This window comes from Pseudorasbora parva, chromosome 2 (assembly GCF_024679245.1).
Source record: "Pseudorasbora parva isolate DD20220531a chromosome 2, ASM2467924v1, whole genome shotgun sequence".
NCBI lineage: Eukaryota > Metazoa > Chordata > Actinopteri > Cypriniformes > Gobionidae > Pseudorasbora > Pseudorasbora parva.
In genome coordinates this window covers 18842682-18869879 of record NC_090173.1, presented here as the reverse complement: position 1 = coordinate 18869879, position 27198 = coordinate 18842682, and the positions used below count along the sequence as shown (strand labels likewise).

Here is a 27198-nt window from a genome sequence, read left to right as displayed (position 1 = left end):
ACTATAACATTATCAATGTTGGAAACAGATATGCTGCTTAATAGTGTTATGGAAAGTGAGACATTTTTCAGGATAAATAGAAAGTAAAAAAAAAAAAACATTTATTTGTACACTGTAAAAAAATTATTTAGAAAAAATTTACCTGGTTGCCTTAAAATTTTGAGTTCATTAAAATTAAAAATTTGAGTTAGTACAATGAACATTTTTTGAGATTTGACAAACTTTATTAAAATATTATTAAAAGATTTTGTAGGCATATTGGGTAGTTATGTGTGTTTTATTTCTGATGATGCAGTGAAACATGCCAAATAGTGCTATTTTCAGGATATATCAATTTTTATGTGGTTCAGATACAAAAATATTTTGAGTGTCTAGTTATTAAAAAAATTTCCTTCATTGTATCAACTCAAATTTTTAATTTCAATAAACTCGAAATTTTTAGGCAACCAGGTTACTTACTTTTTTAAGTTAAACCAACACTTTTTAACAGTGTAATAGAAATCTTTTTTTTTTTAGTATAAATGTATTTACTGACACATTTGATCAATTCCGTTTGTCCTCACAGAATAAAATTATTAATTTATTCAAACAAAAAAAATAAGTACTTTTGAACTGTAGTGTATTTTTTTTTTTAAATAATCACTTCTAATCCTGACCAGTAGATGTCAGCGATTCTGCCAAATAATCAAAATTTACTTTGGCAACCATGTTTACTAGCACTACCATAAAATGTGGCATTAAATACCACACAAATAAAACAAAATCAGCATAAATGACAAGAAACAAAAATACATATTCAGTTGACTTCTTACACTGTCTGGAGATTCTATCAGCATTTAGCTAACAGAGTAATAGCAACCTTGCCTGTAGAAGCAAAGGTATTTTGTCGGAAACTATGGTTAATGTGGTTATGAATCTTTCTTACTGTCAAAACACATAGAATAGTTGTTTAAACGTATATGTTTACACTTACAGTGCTACACTTACAGTACATGTATATGTTTACAACTTACAGTGCATTCAGGATCTACACTGATTATCTGGGAATAAATATCACCTTGCTCTTCCTGTTGAGCTACAGACATATTGGGTTGATTATACTATTGCAGCATATATCTAAAAATTATAAAAGCAACACAAGAGCATAAATACAATGCCATCATCTCTTGTACTGTTGTTGGCCTTTGAGTTTGGTTTGGTGATGTAAAGGTCATATTAAACGTATATTGAGTTCAAACTTCCATAGGCAGCTTTAAGATGGGACATGTCCCTTCAAATATTCAGATTAGCGCCCAAATGATGGTCTTTTCAATTCTTAAACACACATTTTGTTCACCCAAATCTCAAATATACGCACTTACGGTGTTCCTCGGTGAACAGTATTCATAACTAACTGTTAGCAAACTAGAAAACAACAAACTTTCTTTTTTTGCCCACTGACCTTGAGCCCGAGTGCTTCACTTGACACTTGTCAACAGTTTTAATGAAACTTCCCTACTCTACATTCCCAGCATCCACCCCCAAGCCAATCCTATCTCTGATTCTCTCCCTCGCTCTTTTCATTCTTTTCATTAGCCTCTTACGGGGTCATGGATGAGGCCCTGTCAGCCAGCCTGAGGTAGCAGCCATTGGAGGCCCACCCTAGGGAAAAAGCATGTGTTATCCCTCTCCCTCCCATCCAGCTCCAGTCAAAAGTTCAAAGCCGTGCCTTTAAAACAGAGAGCGGTGTGTGTGTTGTCTCCCCTCCCATGCAGGGTCACAGCTTGGCTGGAGTTGGAGCTGGGGAGATGAGAGGGCCTGGCGGTTGGGGGGAGGCGGAGGTTTTCACATGAAAGGTCTGCAGTTGAGGAGAGAGTCCCAGACCCAGACACAACACAAGGGATCAGACTGGCCCCCCATCCCCCTTAGCCGCAACACTTCCCACCAAAGAACAGCTGGAATGTGACCCGTTCCAAAACCAAGGCCAGGACTGACCAACAATAGAAACCATCGGGATTTGGGGGGTGGGGTGGGGGGCTGTTCTATCAAAAATTGCCCTCCCCACCCCCCCTTATCAAAGCTCATTCAAAATCTTCTCATGAAGCCCCCCAACCAAAGCTCTGCAAGCTTGCAACTTGCAGAAAGTTTCGCAACAAGAAAGATCCAGGATTTGATTGGAAAATGTCTTTAATCGCCTCTCTGGTATAGTTCCATAAACGTTTAATACATTTTCAAATGCTCATAAAATAATAGTTATAATCTCATTATACGTTTGCCATTGTATGGTTTGACAAAAAAAACACGTAACATACTTTGTAAAGCACATACATAGGACTACCTTTGTTTCAATTAATGGTAGTGACTTAAAAGCATAAATAGACGGAACAAAGTACAACGATTACAGATATGACTATGACTATGAATTAAAATAAGGTGCAAGAGTATTTAACATGTCATTTTTTTTCTTTTTTAATTTAAGAATGACATGGCTTCATAATTAAAGATGAAGTGTGTAATTTTTGCAGCAAATGAAATTGTGACAAAGTGACTGTTTCCACGTAGGTTTCCTAATCACTCTCCCATTGGTCTGACAAACAGAATCCAACCACAAACTTACGGTACGGGATCAGCCGGGCTGCTCCAGCAAATTCAACTTAAAAATAGCTTAGAATTGCCTCTGCATGTTAAGATAAGGTTTATTCCATCTTCGAAAAAATTACACACTTCAGCTTTAATGAAATCTTCATGAAGTATAAATAAAGTTTTAGGTTAGTAATGTTTAACCACCTGCTTCCACTGAAGATTCATGTTCAGTAACCGCCTGCAAGGCATTTGTTCTGAGACAGGTAGACAGTTTAATAAAAAACATCTGAGGATTTTTAGTCAAACTAAAATAACTGGACTCGCACTACAACATGTAGATGTAAATAAGGTAATACTTTCGTGTAAAATAACCTAGATCAGGGGTACCCAATCCTGTTCCTGAAGATCTACCTACCTGCAGAGTTCAGATCCAACACACCTGGAACAGGATTGGGCACCCCTGATCTAGATTATATGCATGTTTATGTGTCATTCATACAGTGTAATCTACATATTTCATCTCTCTATGGATAATTCAAGCAGCTTTATGCTGCGGCAGAAGCACAATTTATGACTGTAGAAACTACAAGTCAAGTTTGTGAGTGAGTCTGCTTCATGAAGAAAAGCAGGTGAGAGGCAGGCACGTTGGTTTAGGACGGGTGCCCGATCCTACTCCTGAAGGGCCATTTTCCAGCAGAGTTTAGCTCTAGCCTTAATTAAACACATCAGCTAATAAACCAGCTAATCAAGAATCACTACAATCTGTTGTGTTTTAAGCCACGTTTCCACCAAAATGACTCACAATTTGTCACAGGAACCTTTTCTCCCCTAGACCTGTTGCTGTCTGCTTTTCCATTGCAGCCTAAAGTACCATGAATATTAGGCAAATTAGTCCGGTGACGTTGGACTGTGCACGACTTTCTAGTTCCCACTGGATTTCGTCCTCCGCATAGAAGCTTAATAAAGCCTGAACCTCGTCGTCAGTACATCGGTCATATTTTTTTTAACTCCATTGTTGATTCGCACAGCAAACAAGTCTTAACGTTCGCACCACAACAGATTTTTAAAAATGTTTGCTCAAATAAAATGCTGCGTGAATTCAACTAATCAGCATGTTTAGTGCCCAAGTCCTACCCCCAAAAGTTCCTAAACTTTGAACAAGTGCTAGCCCGCAAGGAGGGACTTTCTAGGAAAATTTATATTTTTTTTCCTCCCCCTGGAACTTCATTTAGACCCTGGTCGCTCCTGTCAAAAAACACACAGAGTACCACCCCAAAGTTCCTGCGGTGGAAACATAGCTAAACTCTGCAGGTAAGTGGTCCTCCAGGAGCAGGATTTTACACCCCTCATTTATGACGGCCAGAGTTTTAGGTATAGTAATACCTTAGTACTTTGTGCTGCTGAACTCCTTTAAAACATCACAAGTCTTTTTGTTGATAACCTCACGGAGTTTGCGAACACGTCGGACGCTGGAAGTGGCCACGAAGCTGTCGGGCTGCAGCACGGCCATGCCGTTGTGAGCATCCCCCATGATGATCATCTGTCCCTCGGCTCTCGTTATGTTTGGACAGGGACAGTTCCAGTCCATGTTGAGCAGCGTTATCTCCAGAGGCTCTTGCCCGAAGAACCGTAGCCCCATCTTCTCGTCCTTCAAGATCTCCTCCACCGTGATGAGTGCGTGGCCAGAATCGTGGTCCTCGGTCAGCTCCGAAATACGACCCAAGACCACAAAGTCACTCTTGCAGAAGCTGGGGACCATCTTCTGCCGCGGTTTGCAAGGCTTGCAGTTGTTGGTCTTGGGGAAAGGGCACATCTCCTCACAGGCTTCCTTGCTCTCGAAGTTGTTCTCATTGCCACCGCAGCCTCCGTAAACAAACGACTGGCATTTCTTGAGTGCATGGCTGTAAGCCCAGCGTGGCTTGTAAGCCTTGCAGGGACCTTGTACACTGGGCAGGGAGCAAGGTGCTGCGAGCTCCGCTCCACAGGACAGCATGCACAGTTCGTATGTATCAAAATGGTTTCGGTTTTTGTTGCATTGGCTGTACGTGAAGGTAAAGCAGTTGTTGCGCTTGGCTTCATAGTACCAATTCATGCTCTCCTCGCCGCAGTCGTCCATATCAGGTGTTTTCAGGCACTCCTCAGCAGGTAGGCGTGTGGAATTAATCACCGTATCCAGTTTCGTCGGCTCCCTGGGGACCACGGAAAGTGGAAAATGGGCTTGCACGGACCCACCCTGGTTTGTGGCAGTGCAGGTATAGATGCCAGCATCCTGGACCTGGGCGTTGTATATGACCAGCTGGGCGATGTTGGTAACTACTATATTTCCTTGCACGTGGTTGGCTTGCATCACAGTGTTCTCCTTACCTTCGATCTGCTTTTCCCATGTAATCACCGGCTTTGGTTTTCCTGTCACCTCGCAGAGGAAGCTGGCCGTTTCGCCCACAAACACAAAGTGTTGTGCTGGGTTGCTGACCACAATGGGACGTTGGACGTCCATGGGAGTGGTCACAAGATGGACAGCGGTGGTGGGCCGGGCTGTGGTCTCGGCTGGGAGAGGGCTGGTGTTGGACAAACTAAAATGGTACCTGCAGGTGACTTCTGTGAGGGTGACACCTCTGGTGCAAGCCTCAGCATCCATGTAGCACTTGTTGTAATATGTCATGCCATCCGAGGCACAAGTAAAATAGGGCTCTCGTCCGCAACGGTCCCGGCACTTGCACACTGGCTGTCCGTCCCAGATTTCACACTCTGAACCCTGTTGGGTGCACATGAATTTGTCACAGGTGACCCCTTTGGGCATCCCCACTGGACCTTTCTTGCCCTGAAGGTCCATGTAGCGGGCAGCCACGCAGCTCTTGTGTCCACAAACATTTGAACAGCATTTCTCAAACGGCTCACAGTCCTGGAAGAACAAAAAAAGGGATCTCACTAGGAATGTGATATCTGATCTGCCAACATTGTTCTGATCTGCCCACATTGTCACTATATGATACATTAAAATGAGCTGATAACATCACTGTTTTCTCCAGAACGACTCTACAGCCAAATCAATTTTTGTTGCAATATTATCCTGTTTACTGAAGGACTGCGGGTGAAAATTAGCTTTGAGCTAAATCCGGTACAATACATGAAATGGAAACATTTATGTTAAAATTTGTACATTGTCCTTTTATAAATAAAGTAAAGTAAAGTAAAGTTTAACACTGTGAAGCTGCTTTGAAACAATCGTCATTGTAAAAGTTTGTAGAAGTTATTAGCACGACTGATGCTGTTTGAAAGTTAGAAATATTTTTTTTTTTCATTGTTAGTATAGGTTAAAAAATTGTAATCATGTTTTTCATTCATTTTAAACAATTAGAACAAAACAAATTCATAAAATGTGTGCAGATGATTAGGAATTCGTGCATTTTCCTTATAAATCATTTATAAATGATTTAAAACGTATTGAATAAGAGATTTTCTGGTGTCACAGCAACTCAAATGGGTTGGTTTGCTACATTTAATGACTTCTGGACTTAGAAAGACATATTTTGTTTAGATTTTTTTTTATATAGATTTTTTTTAAGTTAGTTTTCATAAAAAACAACAACAACAACAACTATGTAATACTTTGTGAACATTAAGTAATATTTCTTTACAATATAACAGTTACTATGTTTAAAAAACAACAAATATAAAAATGATTTATCTTGTAAATCCAACTTTACAAAAATTACCATGGTAATAGCCAAACAGTAATATTCAACAATTTCTCCAGCGTTTTTGTTTTTCATTTCATAGCGTTGGTAATTTTTTTCTCAATATATTTTTTAATGAAATTATTTGCTAATACCACATTAACATTTTGCTGCAGCAGCAGTAACTACAACCATGGTTACTTTTAATATAGTACAATTATACATTCGATTAGCCAAAGTTGGCATGTTAACCATGAATTACTAGTTACAGTTCGTAATAAATTGATCAAATAGGCTATATTTTTTTAATATTTTCATTATCATTATATCATATTTCATTATTTCATCATTGTTTTATTTCTTATTTGATGCCCGTTGTTGCTAATAATGCAACATTAAAAGTTTTACTGTAGTGACAAAAAATATTTATAGCAAATTTGGCATCATGCTAACAAAAGTTTATGGCAAATGATTATTGTTATTCGAGATGGTTACAAATCTAAATGAATACACTGCAAATTAATAAATTAAATTACCTATATTTAGAAACTTACTAATGCCACGTTACAGCAGTTTCATTAAAGTATCAAAACTAGGATTATCATGACATTACCATGGTTATCTACGTTCACTGTTTTTTTTTTTTTTTTTTTTTTTTTTTTTTTTTTAAACATAGCTATGTGATAGAGAACAGGGGACATGTTGTAATGGAGCAGCTGAGCTCACCTGGTCGGACTCGCACTCTCGCGTGCAGGTGCTCATGGCATCCACCCACAGGTTCGGGTTCATCTCGTTCGGACACATTCCCGCATGAGAATAAACCACTTTGGACAGAGTCATTGGCATCGCTCTCGCGCGCAAATCCAAACGCAAGACGCAGAAGTGTCCAAACAAAAACCAAATCCATCTGGGAAACAGCATCCACCACATATCCACACGATAAAAAAAACTCCTTTCGAAAAAGGACACGTTCCAGTGGTCGAAAAGCTACGCAGTCACCGCCGAAACAATGCGTAAAATAGGGCACAAGTGGGGACCCTGAATCCTAAAGTGGAGGACGTGTGATCCGTTCGAGAGGTCTGTGGAGATGAAGAGAGGTCGAGTCGCGCGCGACGTTCATCAGGGCTCGGAGATTATAGGTTGCCGGTTCAAGCCTATTACTAAACATTTTATATACTTGAAAACGAAGCCTATATCCAATGTAGCACAGTTAAGAGTGCACTAACTTCTCGAATGTCTTTGAAATTTAAGACGCAGAAAGGCACCTGCGTGACGCACTAGAACACCTTTTAACTATTCACTACCCAGCAAGAAGTCACTGGCTATCTTTGGGAATGGCCAGCCCAACTGGTGTAGCGCGAAACCAGCTAGGCTACTAATTTCCTGCTGGCATGCAAATGTCTGGGGTTTGTAAGATTTTTTTTTTTAAATGTTTTTTTTTTTTTTTTTTTTTTTTTCTGTTTTGGTAGCAAAGCTGCATTTATTTGATCGAAAATATGGAAATTTATAAATATGGTAATGTATGTCAAAGCTGTATTTTCTGCATCATTACTCCAGTCTTCTGTGTCACATGATCCTTCAGAAGTCATTCTAATATGATGATATAATGTTTAAGAAACTTTTATTATCAATGTTGTATACACATTTTCGGAAACCTTTTTCATGATTCAGGATTTAGAAAGAACTTAATTTATTTAATTGAATTAAAATGCAGTTGAAATATGAATATTTTGTAACACCACACCTTTACTGTCATTTCTGATCAATTTAATGCTGAATAAAATGTATCACATTTAAAAAATATGTATCTTACTGACTGCAAACTTCTGAAAGGCAGTTTATTTACTATATAGTTTGGTAGTATACTTCAAACATAGATACAAATTCAGTCTCACAATGTATTCATACACACATTATTTACTAAATGTACTAAAATAAGTTCTAAAAAAGGAAATGGAAAAAAGGAAAACTTTGAGTTTTTTGGTAACATTTTATTTTAGTGTCATTCTTACATGTTACATGTATAGTAAATTCTTACATGTTACATGTATAGTAAATTCTTACATGTTACATGTATAGTATACATATATAGTATAATAACTATAAATTATGCCCAATGCAACTAACCATAAGCTAAACCCTAATCATATCCCTATAGTAAGTACATAGTTACTTTATTTTTAGTTTTCACAAATGCACATTTTTGTAGTTTACACACAGATAATAACGGTATCATTTTCAAAACCTTGTATTTGAATCCTGTTTTTAAAAGTCTGCATTTTCAGTCCCCCAAAACCCTGTTGCCGAGTAAATGAATGGCAAAAATAAAAACCTAAAAAATAAAACGTTTTTATTACCTAATAAAAACTTTTGAGTTTTGTAAACAGGCCCTAATATGTGAGCGTTGCGTAACAATAAAATAATACTAATAAAAACACTGCCGCCAGGAACATATTCACCCAAAAGTTAATGTGTGTCCCATCTGACTCTCACAGACATGGGAAAGTTACCTCCAGCTGTGAGGGTACAGGCTGGAGGTCAACATGCAACCAATGCTGTCAGCAATAAATACCAGACTTCATATGAAACGGCCATACAATGCTTTTTTTTCTCCCCGTATTTTTAGTCTTTCAATAGTCTCATCAAGAGTTTCAAATGATTAAAGAAATTAAATGATTAAAATTATATGACAGTGTTAAAATTATATATCGAGCTCTGACTAAAAATGTCCATCTCACACAGGAAGAGCATAATGGGAGATTTTTAACCCTTACATTTAATAGAAACTCAGGAAATGAAACAATCTTCCTATGAATAATTTAAAAATATCACATGGCTTATGTTAGCTTTTTTAACCTGACCTAGACTTTGAATAACTTGAGACATTTCAGTTCCATCTTCTATGGATTTTTCTTTCTTTCTAAAAGAGCAAACACGATGTTGACAGGAACTTATGAATTAACTTGCACATATATGTTTGTAAAAAGTATATTATGTGACTGATTTCAAAAGATTTTGAGAACAGCACACCACAGCCCACTATGTCAGAAATGACTGGCTGTCTCCATTTTAATTCACGGAAACATGCACCACCTGCAGTAAATTTAACAGGCCTTTTTCTTCAGATGAATCTATTGTGTGAACTTATGAGCTTTCTGAATGGTATCAACTCTATGCCTTGGCTCCCCACCCGCAGGAAGGGTCATAAAAACAATGAACATGTTATTACCTCTCATAAGCTCATTATATCATCTGACTAGCACACAAAAGAGCCACAGACTCTCTCAGCTTAAGCTTTGTTTTAAATGTTCTGACACGAGCCGCCTCCACACACACGCACGGCAGGGTGACCAGGGATTCAATGTCACTATTCTGAACACAGCAGGTTGTTCTTATGCAAGAGGTGCAGGACGTGTGTTGCAACATCTGGAGGACACATGAGATGTGTTTTCATTTTTTTAAATGTGCTCCGTACATAGTTTTCCCTCAGACTTACTGTGTTTAGGGCAAAATATGTACTACATAAAAAGCAGCCACAAACTATTTTTTTATATTACAAGTACATTTAAAAAAAAAATTCTTTAGTCAGAATGAAATCAAATATTTTTTTATTTCTCATATATAAAATATTTATTTGTCTTTTATATATGTTACCTAATATACACAGATCAGGCATAACAGTGAATAACACCGATTATCTCTACATCACGGCGCCTGTTAGTGGGTGGGATATATTAAGAAGCAACTGAAATTTATTTCTCAAAGTTGATGTGTTAGAAGCAGGAAAAATGGGCACACGTAAGGATTTGAGCGAGTTTGACAAGGGCCAAATTGTGATGCTAGATGACTGGGTCAGAGCATCTCCAAAACTGCAGCTCTTGTGGGGTTTTCCCGGTCTGCAGTGGTCAATATCTATCAAAAGTGCTCCAAGGAAGGAACAGTGGAGAGCCGGCCACAGGGTCATGGAAGACCCTGTGGCCGGAAGACCATGTGGCCACCTGATAGAACGGTATCAGAATACACAGTGCATCACAGTTTGTTGTGTATGGGGCTGCATAACCACAGACCAGTCAGGGTGCCCATGCCGACCTCTGACCCCGCCGAAAGCACCAACAGTGGCACGTAAGCATCAGGACTGGACCACTGAGCAATGGAAGAAGGTGGCCTGGTCTGACGAGTCATGTTTTCTTTTACATCACATTGATGGCCGGGTGCGTGTGCGTCGCTTAACTGGGGAACACATGGCCCCAGGATGCACTATGGGAAGAAGGCAAGCCGGCGGAGGCAGTGTGATGCTTTGGGCAATGTTCTGCTGGGAAACCTTGGGTCCTGCCATCCATGTGGATGTTACTTTGACACACACCCCCTACCTAAGCATTGCTACAGACCATGTACACCCTTTCATGGAAACGGTATTCCCTGGTGGCTGTGGATCTTCAAGCAGGATAATGCTCCTGCCACAAAGCACAAATGGTTCAGGAATGGTTTAAGGAACACGAGTTTGAGGTGTTGACTTGGCCTCCAAATTCCCCAGATCTCAATCCAATCGAGCATCTGTGGGATGTGCTGAACAAACAAGTCCAATTCAAGGAGGCTTCACCTTGCAACTTAAAGGACTTAAAGGATCTGCTGCTAATATATTGGTGCCAGATACCACAGCACACCTTCAGGGGTATTAGGTACGCCTGTTCAACTGCTCATTAACGCAAATACCTAATCATGCAATCACATGGCAGCAACTCAATGCATTTAGGCTTGTAGACATGGGCTGTATCCGAAAACTTATTTTCTAGGATTTTCAAATCTTAAAGGTTTACTTCACCGATTAACATATGGCTTTGTATTAGTAGAAACCCTGTATATTCAAATAAATGTGCTTTCCCCCTCATATCCCCCTGAGACAAGAGATTTATGCATTTTATTTCTGGACAAATTCCTCCTATGATGCAAATTGAAGATTTTTGCATCATAGGAGGAATGTTTGGCCAAAGGCTAAAGACTACAGCCAGCAGAGGGAGCCATTACCGCATGTTTTGAACCCGCGTATGGGGGATGGAGATCACACTCAGAGCTCAGCTCAGCTACAGGCACTCATTTAAACGGAGCTATGGTGAGCAATGGAAGTCTTTTAACTTCTCAAATTAATTTCTATTAAAGTTAAGCTTGCAAAGGCATGAACTGAAACGCGCCAGACTGAACTCACGTTGTTAATGTATGCCGCGAGTGTAGTCGCGATTACCTCAGCTCTCATCACGAGAGCTCATCAGCTCATTTATCTGACTCCTGCAGTTAGTGCTCAGTGCTGTGATACTCGCGCGGTGACTCACTCATTATATTGAACAGACACGTTCAGTTTTTAATTGTAGTGTCTTCTCCAACTCAGTCACAATAATCCAGTAGAAGGCTTTGGGAATGGCCTCACAGGGCAGTGAAGCATTCTGGGAATTGTAGTCTTTCATCCCCATGAGACAAAAATACATTTTCTGTCTTTTCTCAGTCTAGAAGGCACCAAATTCGAAAACAATTTCACATTTATACTACATTGATGACCCAGTTTAAATACAGATTCATCTTCCCAGCGCTGAAGTACCCCTTTAACCGATTTTAAAACTTAGGGACACCACAGCAAAGGGCAGTTTCAACTGATTTTTAGCATTATAATCTTCTGAATGGACACACTAGAAGGTTCGTCCAGGCCGCGAGACCACACACCTGTCGATTGGAGTAACATTTTCACAGCGAGACAAGATCTCACAGAGACTCGCAAGATCATGTGAGAACCAAAACAAATGGAGGACGATCGACATCATCCGCTCTCCTTGTGTGAGTTTTGTGTACAGGAAGAAAAGCACTGAGGAAAAAAAGAATATGGATGATCTTTCTCAATACTTCATCTTTCACAATACTTCACTTTCGGGGCATGTTTGTGGCTACCAAGTTTCAGCTATGCATACAACATCTGGTTGGTGAAGCTTGCTCACTCTCATTGGCTATCGTGGGTATCACGTCAGAGATCAAGAGTTGTAAATATCAAACATGTCGGATAGCTCAGACGAGATCAGGAGCAGTAAAATAATCGTAATGACACCACACAATTTAGGATTGGGGGGTCAGGCATCAAAATCGGGCTTACAATTTTCAAGTGTGTGGCCAGCCTTAGACAGCTGACTTATCCGCCAATGACTTTGTAGGCAGCGTTTGGGCATGAAGGGTCTTCACAACAGGCACCTTTCAGACAGATTTCGGTTTAATGTTCTACAGCAAATTAGAGCGAGCTTTGGTGAGAACTTAACAAATATTTAATTACTACAAAGTAATCAAAAGTGTACATTTAAACTGACCGCGCAGGATTGTGGGATATCAAAGGTATCGAAGGATACTTCTGTGCTGCAGCATCAGATGAAGGTCTCTCAGGAGACAGGAAGTGAAGTTAACATTGGGTTTGGATATGTCTTGATGTCTTCTTATCTTGGAATGTGTCCTCTGAAGGCAGCATTTTTTACATTTCAGATGCCGCAATGTTCAAGACAACACAATGGGCAAGAAAGGGGAATTAAGGGGACTTTGTACATGGTTGTTGGGCTGGTCTGAGTATTCCTGAAGAACTGGCTGAGATGAAGCTGTTCTCTGCGGGTACTGGGGTGCTCAAAGGCAACTTTGCAAGCGGAGCAATACAAATGGTAAAATGGTGCTTCCGATGCTGATACTGGGGGAATATCGCACGGCTGGAAAAGGCTCTCAGCCAATCAGATTCTAATACCAGAACAAACTTTTGTATAAATGTATATATAGGACCTATCTAGGCCATATTTGTACAGGAAAAAAACCTACATTTGAGGTCAAGGTCAAATATTTCTATTATATATGTAATAGTTAGTAGTTGAGGTTAATATGGGACACCTGTTCCCTGGTCAGCAGATCAGTGGTGCAGCTGGATGTCTGGTCTCGAGACAGACACACTGAGAAGGCTGGTGTTTACTGAAAACGGACAGAGATCTCATGCTAGTTTCACCATGAGGGGTAAGCCATGTGATCTGCTATGAGAACATGAAAAGACAGCGCAACTGTATTAAAGTTCAAAGCTGAGGACACTGTCTCTTCAGGAACTTTCTACAGCACGCATTTTAATATGAATGCTCTTTAAATGCTTTTCATAGTTACAATGTATATCTTGCATCGGATCATTAGGTCTTGCACATTAGGTCTTGCACAAATGCAAGGATTCTAGTGTAATTTCGGCTGTCTTGAGTAAGAGGCCCGCATGCTCATGTGATCTATAGTGCTGAACCGGGCGGGGCTCGGTTTCCCTTAAAATGTGCAATTGAGCGAAAGAGGTCAAAGGGCAGTTGGTGAGCCGAGTTAGTGCCTGACTTCTTAAACAGGTCGATGTGAAAGAAATTCACAAGTTTGAATAAAACTTCCATCAGGGTTTCTGTGTAGTACATTTGATCAAAGATAACCAATATCACTGTCATCAGTGTTATATTCGCAATTTAAATGACTTTTATTAAAAACTAATGTAAATTTTATTTATTTATTGCAATCCCCCCATTTTCTCCACAACACAGACCTCATAATTTCAAACCTTTAGTGAAAAATAAATATTTCTCTCAGGCTCGGATGTTAAACATATGTTTTTGAAACTGACCCAAAGCTGAATGTTGCATTCTGTGGTGTGGTGCAGTGACTCTGATGTGCTGTATGGACCGTACAGAAGCATCCGCAGAGCGCCACTGAGTTTAATGGCGTGGAAACACTTCCTTCCTCCTACGGAGAGCATTACTGCTGTCTGGAGTCTCATTTCTTCAAGACTAAGCCTGTCCTCTGTTGGTGATGTTTAGCAATGGCATGTGGCACTACATTTTTGTAATACCCAAAGAAAGATCTGTTCCAAGTGCATCTCTTTAAGGAAACTGAATCTAATCACCTTTTTCTCCATGTTTGATCAGGCATAACATTATGACCAAGTGAATAACACTGACAATGTTAGCAAGTGGGATATATTAGGCAGCAAGTGAACATTTTGTCCTTATAGTAGCAGGAAAAATGGGAGAGAGTAAGGATTTGAGCAAGTTTGCAAGGCTAGATGTAAATTGTGATGGCTAGAGGACTGGGTCAGATCATCTCTCTGATCAACTGCAGCTCTTGTGGGGTGTTCCCGGTCTGCAGTGGTCAGTATCTATCAAAAGTGCTTCAAGGAAGGAACAGTGGAGATCCGGCCACAGGGTCATGTGTGGCCAAGGCTCATTGATGCACATGGGGAGCGAAGGCTGGCCGTGTGGTCCGATCAAACAGACGAGATACTGGAGCTCAAATTCCATTTTGTAATACAAATGTATTATGAATTAACAATAAAATAGCATTATTCTAGACTGGTAGATTCTGTAAATTGACATTCATGTTAAACCACACATAAAAAATAAAAAATAAAATAAAAGGATTTTCTGGAATTTCTATATTTAGGTTAATTGAGAACATATGAAAACAAATTTGTTTTATTTCAACTGAAGTGTATAATACTTCTTTTAATTGTCAGATTCTAGTATTATATATAATACTAAAACAATTGCACATTTAAAAAAAAAAAAAAAACTTTAATTTCCATAATTTAGCCATGTCTTTACGTCTGAACAATAGTAGCATATCGTTAACAAATGTTTAATGATCATATGCTTGGTTAGACAGTCAAACTCTCAGAGAAAACTTTAAACAATTCGTAAGACAAATCTTTAGAAATTCTTCGCACAGTAACACAATCTCTATTAAGTCAAAAAGCTAATTTACAACGATGTAGTGTTTATGCACCGCTCCTAAACCTAACCCAAAGCATTCCCCGCAAACCGGTAATGCAAACGGCAAACAAAAAATATTTCTATGCTCATATTCAACAATGCAGCAGTGTTGAGTAAAATGGCACTACTATAACCACTATTTCTTAAATACAGATCCTGCTTCTCAAATATGTCAGACCGAAGCATCGTAAAAACTTGAGGGAAGTCAAAATGATGCTCGCCGGAAGCTCTCTGTGTTATATTCATCTCCAATAAAGCTCATCCTAGGGGAAAACTTGGGATTTGCTACATTTTGTTTTGCCGTCATACAAGACCATGAGGCCGATCTCCTCCAAACAGTCTAGTTTATGGAATGAGTAATGTGGCTTACAGTGACAGAACAGAACGGCATTCAAAATATAGCACTGAAGATCTCCAGGTTAAATAAAAAGGATGCTTCCCCAGTAATGGCATGATTTTGGTAAAGCGCACAGAGTTGTCTGGCAAACAAAATATTTCTTGAATTAGAAGCATTTATATGAAATTAGCATGACTTCCTTCAATCAATGCAAGCTTGAAAACCCCCTAAACAAGAGTTTTTTTAAACTGATTCACCTGAACTTGAGATAGGACACTGAATATTTGTTGGATGTGCGATGAAAAGTGCCTACTCTCACACAGTGACCCGATATGAAGGCAAGGCAGTAAAGACAGATCCGAACACACTCCAAGGACTGACAGTATGCAAAAGTGGTGCATTTTAATATTTCCCGAAGTCCAATCGTGGCCTGAATGGATTTGAATATTTAAATTGGAGCGATGCAAAAACCCCATCCACCCCAGAGCAAGTCAAAGGCCGTATAACAAGCTATCTATGGTTACAATGGAAGAGGAGGCACTAAGGATACATCTGTTAATGAGGGAGAGGAGGAGTAAGGCTAACATGTCATATCTGTTTACCAACCCAAAGCACGAGCATATTTTGGGATCCAAAATGTGACTGGGATTTCAGGAAGCAGGTCCGAGATAAACCGTGATAGTCTCTAATGTGAAGTTAGTAGGTGAGCCTGGAGGCCTTCATGTTGTAGCAGGGCCTGTCGGTAAGACCTCCCTGACCTCCAGAGAATAGCGACAAGCCTTCGGTTTTCTCCAGCACCACCTCCAGCTCCTGGAAATCCTGTAGCCGTGCCACATCTTTATCCTGCCAAAGGAACATCCACACATTTAGACAGATGTAGGGCCGGCCCTGACCAACTTGCTGCCCTAGGCAAGATTTTACTTGGTGCCCCTTGTATCAAGGTTTTTATATGTTGGTTGTGTTTTTATAATTTTTAAAATAAAAATAAACAAACACACACACAAACGTCTGGTTCACTATCTTTGTGGGGACTCTCCATAGACGTAATACACTGCCCCTAAACCTACCCATCACAGGAAACATTCTGCATTTTTACTTTCTCAAAAAAACGTATCCTGTATGATTTATAAGCATTTTGAAAAGTGGGGACCGGCTCACTTTTCAATGAGCCGGTTGAAAAGTGACTACTATCAGCTATTACTATCCTTATGGGGACATTTGGTCCCTACAATGTTATATAAACAAGGACACACACACACACACACACATATATACAAAAATGTGTGTATATGTATATTCTCCACTAAACTATGCCTGCTCATGTTTTCACCATGAATTAAACTTTTTAAGAAATGTTTATATTTAGTGTGCATTTTATTTTATTTTTTAGCTATTTTAGATAAACCTGTATATAAATGTCATTACTAATTTCAGAAAATAAATTTGACAAACGCCATATATCCCCTTACAATTGCAGAACTGAGTAAAACATTAGGCTATTAAAAAAATTATATATGTTTATAAACAATTGACATGATTTTTTACAGATTCTGATCACCCAGAACAGCTGCTTACATAAAGTTTAAGATAAAAATAACTGGAATTAATTAGCAAACATTCATATTTAGATAATGCATTTGGATAAACTGTTCATTCATTTCATCACTTTACCTCTGTCTTTATCCCCTTATTCCTTATCTTTCCTGTATCAGAGGGCTGTATCAGTCTTTTTGACACATTCACTGTGTTAGTTAGAACTTAAAAGTTAGAACTTTCTAACTTTCACTGGCGCGAGTGAACAAGCACATTCCTGTCTGTTAGATGCGCGAGAGGCGACACGATAACAAATTTCCAACGTTAAACTGATCACCCGTTCAATATCGGACACACTAAAGCACTCGCTGGGCAGGAGGAGATTGATGCGGTGGTCAGGGAAGAGTCTGGGGATTTGTTTAAGGGTTTTTTGGTAATATTTCGAATTAATATGAATAAAAAGTAGCAGTAATAAAACCGGAAAAATCACTCATTTTGGCGGCCCTATGGACGAGTGGCGCCCCTAGCATTTGCCTATTCCGCCTATGCGACGGACAGGCCCTGGATGTAGGGTCCTATCATACACTCGGCGCTATGTTTTTTTTTGCTACTTTCAGCAAGAAGCAGTTATCATTTTTACATCCTGCAACACTCTGTTTAAATAGCAAATGCATATTTGTGCGCCCCTAGGTGTGCTGGTCTGAAAAAGAGGTGTGTTTAGGCGCATTGTTGGCATGTTGCCATTTTGAAACAACTAAAAATGACTGCATCTCTGACCAAAAAAAAAAAAAAAACTGCTCTACATTCAATAGCACAGTATATTTCGTGTTTTTTAAAAGCTGCATTAATAATATGCACCTTTAGAAGGGTGCACAACGAGAGTACATTCCGCTCGCTAATTCCTTGTAAATAGTGAATCCGCCATGGTGCAAGCGCAACTGGCTTTTAAAGGGAACGGGAGATGAGACTCTGATTGGTTTATTGCAAGTTACGTCCAAAACACACCTATTACTCATTAAGGGTGCGTTCACACTTGTCATGTTTGGTTCGATTAAAACGAACCCTGGTGCGGTTGCTCGGTTAGTGCGGTTCATTTGAACATATGTGAACGCTGCCATCCGAACCCTGGTGCGCACCAAACAAGCGAACTCTGGTGCGGTTCGATTGATATATGAACGCAACACGGACCAAAGACATGTAAACGGACCAAAAACCGGACGTATAATGTCACAAGGTGCAACGCATAGTCAGCTGATTTGACAACGCGGAAAGATCGGTGTATCCAAAATGAGTAATGTTAACGTTAGAGGGCAAACGTTGAGCAACGAGGAAGTGCCTAATCAATATTTGGTCAGACGAGCATGTTTCGAAAATGCTAGAAAAAACACACAAAAAGCATACCTGGTTTTTCTCATCAAATGTTGCCCATACAGACTACAGAACGGCCGACTCTTTTGCATAAGAGTCGCCCGTCTCTTTTCTGCACAACGTAGGAAATCCTGCTGCTGTTTTGAATGTTTTGAACATTTTATGAGCTCTTCATGAGTTCTAAGCCGGTAAAAATAATGCCACATGTACACGCATAAAATGCCCGCGCGTGTAATCCAGCACACAGCATTGTTTTGAATGTTCGGTAAACAAGCTCCTGCGTAATAGAAGCCGACCAATCAGGTTGTGAGTGTCTCCCTATGCCTTTGGTTCGGTAACTTTTGGTTCGCTGTTAAAAATGCCCGTGTGAACGCTAAGCGGACCAGTACTATATGTTTTGTTTTTGTTTTTTGGTCTGGACCAAACTAACCAAACTAACCGAACTACAAGTGTGAACGCACCCTAAGAGACCAGGGACAACCCTTTAGACCATGTGCCAACCATTTTCCCCGTTGTTAAACTAGCAAAAGTGGATTCAGACACGTCCTAAGTGCACTTGCGCACACTTCCGTGTGTTTTAGACCATGCGTTCAGATTGTTAAAATAGGGTCTGTAGTGTTGAATGATCTGGAAGTAGTGTCCATTGTTCTGTCGTTTTTTTGAGATCACAAATGAGACATGAAGCCACTATATATGGCAGCAGAGATATTCCCATGATGCAGTAGGGTTATCCAGCTTAATGCACTGAAGAAAACTCTTGCCTCAGGCTTTTGTACCCATCATTGTCTTTTATAAACACTAGGAAGTAAACTCCACCGGTGTCTGCAGTTTGATATAATAAAATGCACAACATGGCCAAGAGGGCATTTGCTTGTCCGATTTCAACCGTCAATATAATTTTTGAAGCTAGAACTGCCTGTACTCCGTTAAAAAGCACTGTTTGGATTTACCATCGTAGCCAACGTTGTCTGTAGATGCAGACGAGCTTAAACAGGAGAGGATTTTGCTCAACCGAACAGAATGTCACTTTTACGAAGCATCAGGATGACCCTTCAAGGGAACTAAACCAAAAGGAACAGTCTTTGTACCATTAACAGTAACATCCTGTAAGTTTGTATCTTCCTCCTCATTATAAACAAATCATTTATATAATCAAGCTGAAAGATGGCTCGTTTTGGTATTGTGCGATCTGTGATGCCACACAGGCAAATACATTTGCATATGACTCCCTCCAGAAGGAAGAGTGAAAGAACGTTCCAGTTTAATCAGCTTGTTTTCCGTCTCTGTACAGACGTCAGGAGGATCCCAGAGTCAGGAACAAGCGGATGGTTTATTTTAATAGGATCGCGTATGATTATGTTTGTTAGTAGCATTTTGTTTTGTAATAGAGGCTCATAATGGAGAGTTCGCAAGTCAATGTTTTCATAATGCTTTGTCTGTAAATGACGATTTTATATATTGATAATGTTCTCAAAACACTTAACTCTCGAGAAATAGCAAGTGGGCGTTGACACTATAGACTGATGACTGTAAAACTGCAGCCGAATTACCTATAGTTTTTAGACAAACACCAAGGTCGTGTGGTGATTTATTTGCCGTCCGAAGCAAGAAGAGATTGATTCAAAATAAACTGTTTATATCATTTTTGACCCCTGGAGCACCGTATCGTTGCACTTCGCTGTATTCAGATGCATTTTAAAGATCTAAAGCCTACACTTTTATTACTGAAATGCTGGAAAGTATTTACAAGAATAATCTTTCATCACCGCTCAAAAGAGAAAGAAGAAAAACACGTAAACATTTGAAACGAGCCGTTATTACGGCAATAATTAACGTTATAGGTTTAATTTGCAGCATTGTATTAACTTATTTCTGCTCATTTCCACATTTTTAAAATTACTTTTTTTTTTAAACAGGAGACAATAATTGATAATTTCCTATTATGCAACTAAATATGATTTTTTTCTGATTATTCCAAGCATATGACATTTTTACAGCAGACGATCATTCGACTGACCTGATAACAAAACTCACTCCTCCACCGTGAATAAATCTCCATGCGAATGCACAAGTTTTATCACTGAGGTGGCATGCAAATGTATTTTTACGGATGTCCACATGAGAAACAATTACCGTCTGAAAAGGGCTAATGTTATATTTTTTCTGTGTTATGTGCCTGGCAGAAACATGCTAATGCCAAACTGGTAATCTACTGCTTATAGAGAGTGTTTCAAATCATTCATTTCTGAGTTTCCATCCCTTAGAGGGCAATGGGCTGTGAGGAGCAGACCACATCCATCACATCTGGGCGAGCCGATTAAGCTGTTAAAAGGGCTTAGGCCTCACCTTTCTGAGCATAGTGTTGGGCAGCTTGCGGATCTTCTCCACATGCTCCGCGCTGATGTCTAACTCGCGGCAGCACACGCGGAGGAGGGCGCGGTACGTCAGCTCCTGCCTGTCCAGCTCCACCTCGATGAAGTCGTTCTCTCTGACATTGATGTTCTGGATGCGGACCTTCAGGACGAGCTCTGGGAAGAGACCGCGAGATTGACAATTCCTCAAACCAGTCTGTTAGGTGCATGTGCATATAAAGAAAGCGTGTATGTGTTGATCTGCTGCCTTCCGTCATGTTGGAATGAGAACATCAAGTCAATATGCATAAGAACATATTTCTAAATCCCTTAAATGTAAGTGTATGACTGAGCAGCCAAGATTTACAGTAAAATAGATGCAAAAAAAATCAATTCAGATATATTCATATACAGACCCTGTTCAAAAGTTTGGGGTCAATATGATTTTTTTAATCTATCTATCTATCTATCTATCTATCTATCTATCTATCTATCTATCTATCTATCTATCTATCTATCTATCTATCTATCTATCTATCTATCTATCTATCTATCTATCTATCTATCTATCTATCTATCTATCTATCTATCTATCTATCTATCTATCTATCTATCTATCTATCTATCGAAATATATGCGCTCTCTAACATATATCTAGAGAGCGCATATCTATTTCTTTCATATATATTATATCTATTTCTTTCATTATTTTCCATGTATCCTACAGTGTAAATCTGCTTTCTTGCTACCAAGCAACCTCTAAAAAATTATATCTGGTTTATTTATGTGGAGGTGAAAGCGGAGGTGTGTATGACAGGGCACAGTTCACTGTCCAACACGCTTTGTAACAAACCCACACTGTACCTTGTACGTTAACTGGGAAAGTGCTGGTGAAAAAGAAGGGCTGGAAGGCCGGCATGGAGCCTCCGAGCTGGGAGCAGTTGATCTGCTGCGGGATGGACGGCTGCCGGGTGATGGTGGCGTTGGGAACCTGCGGCTGGCCGCCGGGAGACGGAGAAGGAAGCGCGGGACACACTGGGCCGTTCTGTGCGATGGGATGAGCGTGCGTAAACTCGCAGTGGTTGGTGTGATGAGTCTCTGAGGAGAGCTCCATCGGCAGGCCGCCGTTGACCACAGGGCTCGGCACCGCCCCGTTCTGCTCCACCACAGGGACGAAGGGGAACTCCTGCTGGCTCGGGCTGTCCGTGTAAAGGCTCTTGGTCTGCTGATGCTGAGGTGGTAGCTGCTGCTCTTGCGTTGGACACAAGGTCGCTGGTTCTGACTCCAGGTGCTCTGGATGACTGTTGGTGCCGTTTTGCTGTGCTATGCTCAGGTTATCTTTATCCATCTTGCTGTACAGGAAGGGCGGGTTGGAAAGATAATTTGGAATGATTGGCAGCTCTGGTTCCTTCACCTCAGGCATGTCTTCCTCTTCCACTGGAGAAGGAACGATAAGCATGAATATGACGCTGTAAAAAACATTAAAGTGAATATGACCGCTGACTGACACATTTTTAGATATTAATATTTTGTCTAACTCCAAAAAATAAAACACTCAAAACTAGTTGTAAAGGTGAATGCACTGTGTGAAAAATGTATATTTATTTTGAGATTTGGTTAATTTAATGATGTTATTAAATTCTTAGTGTTTTTAAAGATTAATTTAAGCAAGCTTTAGAAAAATGTTATCTAGAAAAACTATTTTATCTAAATAGCTCTAAATAAATCTAAATAAAAAAACTAAAAACTTAATCTAAAAACTACATTTTTTTTAACTTAATAAAACTATTTAGACATCTCAAGAAAATACGGAAATAATAATGAACAATAAAAAAAAAACTTCATTCACAGTTTTATGTGCTAAAAGTGAATTTAGGCATCACAATATTATATGTAATATAATAATTGAGTGAAATAAAAATATTGTAATTAAATTATTAATGTTTTAAAAGATTAACTTTAAAGGAACACTCCACTTTTTTTTGAAAATAGGCTCATTTTCCTAGTCCCTTAGAGTTAAATAGTTGAATTTTACCGGTTTTCGAATCCATTCAGCTGATCTCTGTATCTGGCGGTAGCACTTTTAGCATAGCTTAGCATACATCATTAAATCGGATCAGACCATTAGCATCGCACTTAAAAATTAACAAAGACTTTCACTATATTTTCCTATTTAAAACTTGACTCTTCTGTAGTTACATCGTGTATTAAGACCAACAGAAAATGAAAAACATTATTTTTTTAGACCAATATAGCTAGGTACTATTTTTCTGTGTAATATCACTGCGCTGCTGCACCCATGGCATGGCAGCAAAGTTCCCTGATTATTACACAGAAATGAGAGAATAGTCAATAATCGGTCTAAAAATCTAAACTTTTAATTTTCCGTTGGTCTTAGTACACGATGTAACTACAGAATAGTAATGTTTTACATTGGAAAAATATTATCTTTGAAAAAATTAAGTCTTTGGTCATTTTTGAGAGTGATGCTAATGGTCTAATCTGATTCAATGATGTATGCTAAGCTATGCTAAAAGTGCTACCGCCAAATACAGAGATCTGCTGAATGGATTAAAAAACGGTAAAACTCCACTGTTTAACTCAAGGGGATTTCGGAAAATGAACCTATTTTCAAAAAAAGTGGAGTGTTCCTTTAAGTCAGTGTTAGATGATGGCAAAGATAATCCAAATGTAGAAATAGGGATAATTACCAAAACCGATGATCAAATATTGACAGATACATAATAATAATAAAATTAATATTTAATAATAACAACAAAAAGTCTAATATTAGTCAACAACCAATGTGGTACTGAAATGTTATGCATCCTGAACATAAATATAATAAAACCTTTTAATTTAATTCAACTTATTTTTTAATCCTTTTTTTAAATACTTAATTATTAGATAAATGTATTTTTAATTAAAGTATTTAATTTATATAATTAACTTTAACACAAATATATATGAATTATAAATGCTCATATGCATTCACAGATTAAAATGACTTGCATTTCCATATGTACATGTAGTAAAATGATTTGTATTTATACACGCTGCTACGCCATCCACATGCCTTTACATTCTAGTGCACATATTCTAGTCAGCAAAACACTTAGATAACTGGACATTTGTATGAGGGCTTAGAAAGTATCTGATTATGTAACACAGTACATCAAATCCTGGGAATGGAAGGTAGGTTTTCTGAAAGCGTACCTCCAAGTAGTCTTCTGATTTCGGGTTTAGAAGTGAGTTGAACAGCTAACTCCTCTTTCGCTGTTAGAATGTCTTTATCGGCTCCGGCGTTCAACAGATAGGCCACTATCTGTTTGTGGTTTCTTTTACAGGCCCAATGCAAGCATGTCCTGGATCAACAGGGGACATCAGAACACCATCTTAAACAGGCTTGGCATGAACGTCAGAACAAATCTGACACACCTCAAGTCAGATGATCAACAAATATCAGCAGTGAGAGCTTCACATGCTCCTAAAGACAAGCTGTCTAATTAAGCATTTCAGGAATGCTGCCAATCTAGATGACCTGAAAAGGTAAGGACTGTATCTATACAGCAATCAGAAACCATTACATTTTCCTCAGTCCTGCTCTCTACATGTCAAACGGAGCTTTTCGCATTGCATCATGACCCTGGGTTAATGCATTTTAAACCCTGTTATGTCCACCTTGGGACTTCGCAGAGCTTTTATTATGCCGCTGATGAACGAAGATGCGGATCTTCTGCTCATGCGTATGTTAGGGAACGCAGAGCTGTTTAGATACATTAAGTGCGATCAAAGTTATGTAATAATGCTGCTCTGTGCATTCGCTCAACAGCTACTATGAGATTATACTCAATATTAGCCATGGTAAAACATGGTACTCGCGGTAAATCAAGAAAACCAGATTTAAACAAGACTAACTGTGTTGAGCTATGATTCGTTTTCTGTCGATGAATGTCTCCAAAGAGTTGCTCACCTGTCTAATAAAACACATAATACATTAAAGCGTCTTTGGTGTTTCCATGGTTTCTGGAAATCATGGGCAACGAGGGTATGATGTCATTGACAGGCGATGCACGGACACGGTGTGTGTCTGGTTAAAATTGCTTTCTTCTCTGGATTTAAATTTGGGATACACAAGTCAGCAAAATATATAACACTGCTCTAGTGACTTTAGGATATTTTAATCCAAAAATCGTAATCATATTGTGCCTTTCAGAGAGCTGGTTGCTATGGCTACTTACATACCATGAAAGTTACTTGTCAATGTTTTTTTAAATGAAAGTTGAGGTAAGCACGAGTCTATTACACCAGTTTTGATTTCATTGCACTGGCTGCCAGTCAAATATATAATTAGGGCTGTGCGATATTGAAAAAAAAAAAAATAATAATGCGATATTCGATATGATATTGCAATTATTGTGTAAAATCGATTTAAATTAGATTTTTAAAAATTGCGAATGATACCATTTATATGTTTCACATTCTTTCTGGGAAAAGAACGCATCTCTACAACTTCTGAAAGTGATCAGCAGCGTTTTAGCAAAAATTAATGTCACAAATCTGACGATATAATTTTAACATCAATGTAAACAAAACAAAAAAATGTAATTACAAATGTGATGCAGACACGAAACTGAACTGAAGGAATCACGCGCTTTCAGAGAGGCAACTTGTGCACGTTTCAGCGTGTGTGTATGTGTGTGTCAGACAGTGGACAGCGCGAGACTGCAAGTTGTTGCGTTATTGCGTGCCGTACGTATTGCGATATACATTTGCAATATTTCGATATATTGCACAGCCCTATATAGAATTAATTTTAACATTGTATTGTTTGTGTATAAATCTCTTCATAATCAGTTCCTCCAGAACTGTTTTGACTATTTGACTTGCTACATCCTTATACTCAACCAAGAGCACTTAGATCATCTGATTCTGGTTATTGCGAGTTCCAAGGGCACGTCTCAAAAACAAAGGCATTTGTGCTTTTTCTGTTATTGGCCCTAAGCTGTGTAATAGTCTCCCAAATCATATTCGAGCTGCCTCAATTTTGCCCATTTTTAAGTCTACTCTTAAAACGTATTACTTCGCCCATACATTTAATATTCCGTGGTTTGGTATGCAATGATCTTTTATTTTAATGCACTTCATCCATTACATTACAACATGTCTTGTTGTTTGTAATCTTGTTGACTGTTCTGTTTCTGTATATTCTATGCAGCACTTTGATAGACTTTGGTTGTTTTAAATGTGCTTTATAAATAAACATTGTATTGTGTTGTATTGTTATCGTTTACTCTGAGAAAATGACCCAGGTATGTCGCATAACCTGCGTTGTCTGGAATAACCCTATGGTGTTTGCACTTTAAAATAAAATCAACCTACAGATGTCTTACAAGCTGTCTCTACGTGATAAACTGAAAGTATTTTAACATTACATACAGCACTTTTAACAATTTCAAGTGTGAAAAGCCTGTATACGTATCTGAAACTTTTTTCTTATATCAATCTTTTAGATACAGTGGACTCCCAAATATTATCATCCTCATGTGAGGCACCCCATCCTTAAATGTTTGTTTGTTTATATATATATATATATATATATATATATATATATATATATATATATATATATATATATATATATATATATATATATATATATATATATATATATAGCAGTATATAAATTATTTAATCTGTAAAATCATCATTTTTATTATTTATTTATGTGCACTCGCCTTTACTCTACCGTCTTCACTGTCAGGTATCGTTTGTTGTCAGGAGCTCTCTAATGTTTAGAATAAAGGTATATATAACCGTGCACAAGTAAATAGATGCCATGAGTGATTTGTCCGGTCGGATCAGTGTTTATACGCACCATCCGTTGATCTCATTCTGAGAGTTGACGTTGACTCCGCTCTCCACTAAAGTCTTCACCTCATCAATGTCTCCGATGGCGCTGGCCTCTCTTAGACGCTCCTGCAGCTCTTTATCCAGCGATGTCGTTGACATTATTCAAGTATTTATGGAAATATAAGCTTCATACGAACTGACACACTGTGCTTTTAAGGCAGGAGACAAAAATAGACAATCAACTTGCCTCGCCGTGGCTTAAAACTGTTGCCCGTTTCGGATGATTTTCGATAGAGACGGTTATAGAGTGTGTTTAACGTCTTTAGAAAGAAAACAGATTAAAACGACACCGTATAATAAATCGGGTCGTGTTTAAATAATCTTTCGCCGACTACTGCGATCCACTCGTATCCGCTGCACCTCCCATGTTGGGGGCAATTTTCAGTGTAACACACCTTCAGATCGTGATCTTTGGTTCCGACTTACCGCCAGTAAACCATTCTAAAAACAAAACAAAGACGAGTCCGACCAGAGTTAAAAAAAAGACTAAATCTATAGTTGACAAACAGATTAATATTCTTTATTGATCAAGGAACGTCTGTCGCTTAATGAAAGAGCAGCAATTAACCAGTGTATTTATTGTTTCATGAAAATTAAATATTCTGCCTTGAAATGTGACAGTTTACATAATTTATTTAACTACAGGCATACAAAGTATCTATTGC

The 27198-nt window shown here is 38.7% G+C and overlaps 2 protein-coding genes across 2 annotated transcripts; both read right to left on the bottom strand.

Moving 5' to 3' along the window:
- Positions 1 to 2164: 2164 nt before the first annotated feature.
- wfikkn2a (info WAP, follistatin/kazal, immunoglobulin, kunitz and netrin domain containing 2a) lies at positions 2165 to 7495 on the bottom strand. The gene is made up of 2 exons (XM_067428811.1): positions 6966 to 7495; positions 2165 to 5464 (listed from the first exon to the last, which is right to left on the bottom strand). Exons 1-2 carry the CDS (start codon positions 7167 to 7169, stop codon positions 3947 to 3949), a joined length of 1722 nt encoding a protein of 573 aa, XP_067284912.1. The 5' UTR covers positions 7170 to 7495; the 3' UTR covers positions 2165 to 3946.
- A 7386-nt stretch (positions 7496 to 14881) lies between these two features.
- Positions 14882 to 26933, bottom strand: ankrd40 (ankyrin repeat domain 40). The gene is made up of 5 exons (XM_067458198.1): positions 26499 to 26933; positions 23837 to 23985; positions 21485 to 22057; positions 20616 to 20797; positions 14882 to 16211 (listed from the first exon to the last, which is right to left on the bottom strand). The coding sequence occupies exons 1-5, from the start codon at positions 26630 to 26632 to the stop codon at positions 16065 to 16067; spliced, it is 1185 nt and encodes a 394-aa protein (XP_067314299.1). The 5' UTR covers positions 26633 to 26933; the 3' UTR covers positions 14882 to 16064.
- Between the last annotated feature and the right edge of the window lie 265 nt (positions 26934 to 27198).

Excerpts from the sequence above, each read along its gene's own strand:
- wfikkn2a (XM_067428811.1), bottom strand. The coding sequence starts at position 7,169 with ATGTGGTGGATGCTGTTTCCCAGATGGATTTGGTTTTTGTTTGGACAC. Across the intron at positions 5,465-6,965 it reads GAGAGTGCGAGTCCGACCAG|GACTGTGAGCCGTTTGAGAA; the intron begins GTGAGCTCAGCT and ends TTGTTCTTCCAG.
- ankrd40 (XM_067458198.1), bottom strand. The coding sequence starts at position 26,632 with ATGTCAACGACATCGCTGGATAAAGAGCTGCAGGAGCGTCTAAGAGAG. Across the intron at positions 23,986-26,498 it reads CAGAATGAGATCAACGGATG|GACATGCTTGCATTGGGCCT; the intron begins GTGCGTATAAAC and ends CTGTTGATCCAG. Across the intron at positions 20,798-21,484 it reads TTTCCCAGTTAACGTACAAG|AGCTCGTCCTGAAGGTCCGC; the intron begins GTACAGTGTGGG and ends GTCTCTTCCCAG.